The following is a 4839-nucleotide window of genomic DNA, read 5'->3' as shown; positions in this document are numbered from 1 at the left end:
CTGTGCGCACAGAGCAGCTGCTGCCATAGTTGTGGTGTGCGGCTCTCTGCGGTGGAGGGGCTCTGCTGCCGTGACAAGTGCAGTCCCACCCGTGATCGCGCATGCACTGAGAGAGTGCACGCGCACCAGGGCCTGTAAAGAAGGTTTATAAAGGGCCGGCGGCCCATTTTGTAGCTCAGAGTTCTTAGGGGCCCCTAAGCACTGCGGGCCCCGTCGCAATTGCGACCCCTGCGACCGCGGTAGTTACGCCCCTGCCACGTGCATTATCAAATTGCAGCAATAACGGAAACATTTTTTATTTTGTTATTTTTACGGGGACTGAGCTAGGATTTAATCTTTTACCCTGCTGTTTCAATATCTATGTATGGTTTTAATAAATAAATATTTTTGTGTTACTATTATCATTTCCATTAAATAAAAGATATATTTCACTATTCCCATGGGTGTATAGTTGTTTCTATCTTGTATCCATACTGTATTGCATTGCTCTTTACCTTTGAGAAAAGGTTTTAAGAAACTGATTGTTAATAAAAAGCAATCAAAGTCTGTCAGGTTCAATATGTTATTTATTGATCCTTTCAAATATTACTCCAATTACATTCGAAGTCAATTCCAAGATCAATATCAAAGTAATCTACTACAAAAATAATCTGCAATCTCTCTCAAAAGAAAAATAAACCACTTGGAAAGTAGAAGCATGTGTACACTTGGATCATCAATTGGTCCAAAATTATTTGTTGATTAATTGCTTTGCCCTTGCAAGCAACTGAAAGATCCATATCAGAAAAAAAAGACCTAATTTTGAAAAATATAATTCTTGCGTCGTAAGGAAAAGTTCCATAAGGCACATAATACTGTTTTCCTTTCTTTTATCACAGATAGCCAAGATGAATAATTGTGAAATCAGTACAGCGACTGAATTCTACATGACTCCTTTCTCCACCACCAGAATTAATGCAATTTTTTTATTCACCGGGTTTTTATTTATGTATTTGCTAGCAGTGGTGGGAAATCTGATCATTATTGCACTTGTCTGTGTTGCTCCCCAACTTCACACCCCCATGTATTTCTTCTTGTGTAACCTTTCTTCTGTTGACGTCATCTATGTTTCCGCTATTATCCCGAAGATGTTGGCCATCACTTTATCAGAAGATAAGAGGATTTCGTTCTGTGGTTGTATGACTCAACTTTACTTCTTTCTCTTCTGCGCCTATACGGAACACACTATTTTAGTCTCTATGGCTTATGATCGCTACGTGGCGATTTGTTCCCCGCTCCATTATTCTTTGATCATGACGAGGAAAGTTTGTTTTATTTTAGCGACTTCCTACATGACTTTCAGTGCCGCAAATTCCCTAATGTTTACCCTAATGACATCTACATTATCATTCTGCTATTCTCACATAATCAACCATTACTTTTGTGAGATATTACCATTAATAGCTCTCTCTTCCAGTGACTCTAAAAGTGTGAAAATGCTCCTCACAATTGAAGATACATTCGGTAGTTTTATATTCATGCTGATTTTGATCTCATATGTAAGAATCATCTCCACAATTTTAAAGATTCGTTCCTCTAAAGGGCAGCTTAAGGTTTTTTCGAGCTGCTCATCTCACATTATTACTGTCATATTATTCTATGTACCAAGTATCTTCATTTACTTGAAACCTGAGTCTCAAGATTCTAAGGAACAAGACAAAATTCTATCAATGCTTTATGTGGCCGTGGTTCCAATGTTAAACCCATTTGTATATAGCCTAAGGAATAAAGAAGTCATAGGAGCTGCTAGAAAAACAGCTATAGTAATATGGAATAGTATTATTCTGTCTTCAAAAAATAAAATATAAAGGAAAGTCTTTATTATAAGTTGTTTTAAAAACACTCTAAATACACACTGAAATTGCAACTCGGTAAAGTTATGGAATCATGGAAATCACAGGATGGATAGACATGTTAAATCCCTTAAAATTGAAGCAATATTTTCTAAACATCTCGGTTTATTTAGTATTGAGTATGAGCATCATGGGCAGAAATCTCTGCATTTACACGTCACCTGATTAATTGTTTAACAATTACGCCTAGATCTTAACAAAGGCTTCCTATATATTGAGATGTGGCCTAGGGAAAGTACGTGTGATGGGGGCACGTGTGCAATATTTTTCCAAGTGCAATATCATCTCAGTGCATGCAGTTAAACATGGAAGTTGGATAGGGCAGGAGACAAGTAAGCTATGCAAACCTTTATAACAAATATGCTGTGAGAATCGGGGGGATGCATTATACTGTACGGACCATGGGGAGATGCATTATGCTGTGAGGACCAGGGGGGACGCATTATACTGTATGGACGATGGGGGGATGCATTATACTGTATGGACCATGTGGGGATGCATCGTACTGTATGGGACATTGGGGGATGCATTGTACGGTATGGGACATGGGGTGCATTATGCTGTATGGAGGACTATGTGGGGCTAATAAAATATTTGGAGGCTTAGGTGGGAGTCTTTAAACTGTATGCAAACTATTATACAGTGTGAAAGTTTGTGCGTGGTCCATCATAATGTGTGGGGGCAATATACAGTGTGCTTAGGTGTGGGGCCATTATACTACATGGAGGGCTGTGTAGGGGTCACAGTTGGGGGATCATACTGTGCTGGGGTCACCATACTTTTCCAGGACAGTTATGGGGTGGGGTGTGGCGCCCCTGAGGTCAAGGTGGCTACAGAGGTAAGCCAGAGGTGTTGTACTTTGCTCTCGGGTAAGGAGAGGGCACTACCCTAGACCCATACTAGCATCCAACACCATATCACTCCAGGCCAGGGGATCTGGGCGGACTCTATTGACTCTATTGAGGATTGAGGGAGGGCCCCATCTCAGGCTGGAAGGGGAACTAGGTAGAGGATGTGGGTGGAGAGAGTGACACTTAGAGGGAGGAGTTAGTGAGTAAGTGAAGAGTTGGTGGGGAGCAGTGGAGGAGAGCAGACTTGATGGGAGGAGCTCCTGAAAGAAGGGGTCCTAGGGGCCAGGGAAGAGAGGAATCCATCAGTGGCACCCGAATCCACGCCGACCTGAGTTGGTGGGGAGGAGTGGAGGAGAGCAGACTTGATGGGAGGAGCTCCAGAAAGAAGGGGTCCTAGGGGCCAGGGAAGTGAGGAATCCATCAGTGGCACCCGAATCCATGCTGACCGTAGTTGGGTGGAAGGACCAGGTTTCAGTGGGGGAAACTGGCCCCCAGACTAGTGGAGAAATGAAAGACTCAGCTAGCAAGCAGGAGGCTGTGGTATCTGTAAGTGCCACAGCCACATCCACACACATTCGCTTAAAAGGCAGCCACATAGCGTCAAGGGGACCAAGAGGATGTCTCCCGACAGGACCCGAAGCTGCTAGCTTGGGACACTGTGTGTGAGGCACAGGGCAGAAGGGTGAAGCCAGAGCAGAAAGATGGCCAGAGAAGGCACATAAGAAATGGGAAAGTGAGCCCCAATTAACCTGAGAGCTGACTGGACCACAGATCTGGAGGACACATCACCCGGCTGGGGACTGTGCCTAAGAACTGTGAGTAAAGCATGAAAACTACACCCTGCTGTGTCCTCAGAATGATTTGCTGCATCATCTGCCCTGCACTACAACATTCACCATCATTGACTTCAACTCTTTAACTGCCATGGGGCCTAGCTCTACCCGTGGAGAGCTGTAATATCTCTGCTGCGTCACCATCTGCCCCAGTGGACCTGAACCGCAGCGTCGGCCATTTCCCTATTGCCGAACACCACGGGTGGCGTCACGAACAAATCTATAAATTTTATTCCCCTTTCCCTTTCAATTAATCTTATTGGATGCCCAGGGCCACGGACCGGGTCACTGCTGAGGGACAACCCCCTGAAGAACTGCCCAAACCGGACCGGGTATCCCATGGAGCCCCCGTAGTAGCGTCATCATACTGTATGTGGAGGGTACTGTGGGGAATTCACTATGGGGGTATCTTAGTGTTTGTGGGGCACTTTTGTTGAAATCATACTTTACAAGTGCAATGAAAGGAAAATTTAGGACTTCAGTAGGAGGAAAATTAGAGGGTGCACAGTACCACACAGTCGGTGCAGTAATAGGGACACATATGGCAGCAGCAGCAGCTCAGCATTGGGGTATCAGCAGGACGAGGAGGTTGTGGATAAATGGAGATGGTGCTGGAAATGTGAGAAGTCAGATGTGTCTTTGTTGTATTCTCTGCAGCCGAGTCCTGGCTGGAGAATTCATTATGTTGGTCTGGGCCAGATGAAAAAGATGGGAAAAGTGAATGACTCCACCAGAAATATCGTCAGCTGTAAGTTACTATCTATAACTGTGCTGTAGTCTTACATGTTATGCAGGGCTGGTATCTACCACTGTCACCATATGGCGGCAATATCAATCTTTGTCTCTTTATGGAGATTTTTTCAGTAACAGCGCAGTGACCTGCTGAGGTTCTTCTACATCCACTATTATGGATAACTGAAAACATAGTGGTAATCAGGCATATCTGGTTAGGGGCCCACTCAGAAGTTTCGCACCCAACTGAACCATATAGGCTAAGGATGCTCAAAGTAACAACATTTGGCCTGGTGTTGTCATGTTGAAAAATGGGCTCCTGGGATATTTTGGAGAAATGGCCGTAACACTGATTCCACTGCTAAGTTAATATAACACAGACCTGTTAGCTGGAATGAAGACTAGAGAGTTGCAGCTAATATACAATATGCCATGTCACGGCGTAATTCCAGGAGTAGGACCAGTGGGACATTTCTTCATGAAGTCGACTTCATGTCATTGCCCATGTGATCGCCAGACCAATTTCCAGCT

At 44.1% G+C, this 4839-nt stretch overlaps 1 protein-coding gene across 1 annotated transcript; it reads left to right on the top strand.

Moving 5' to 3' along the window:
* The first annotated feature begins 887 nt into the window (after positions 1-887).
* On the top strand, positions 888-1847 carry LOC143774838 (olfactory receptor 1G1-like). The gene has a single exon (XM_077262608.1). The coding sequence runs from the start codon at positions 888-890 to the stop codon at positions 1845-1847; it is 960 nt and encodes a 319-aa protein (XP_077118723.1).
* Positions 1848-4839: the final 2992 nt, after the last annotated feature.

The sequence above is a fragment of the Ranitomeya variabilis genome, chromosome 5, assembly GCF_051348905.1.
Source record: "Ranitomeya variabilis isolate aRanVar5 chromosome 5, aRanVar5.hap1, whole genome shotgun sequence".
Classification (NCBI taxonomy): Eukaryota; Metazoa; Chordata; class Amphibia; order Anura; family Dendrobatidae; genus Ranitomeya; species Ranitomeya variabilis.
The sequence above is the reverse complement of the archived record's forward strand: the minus strand, read 5'-3'. Positions and strand labels throughout refer to the sequence as shown.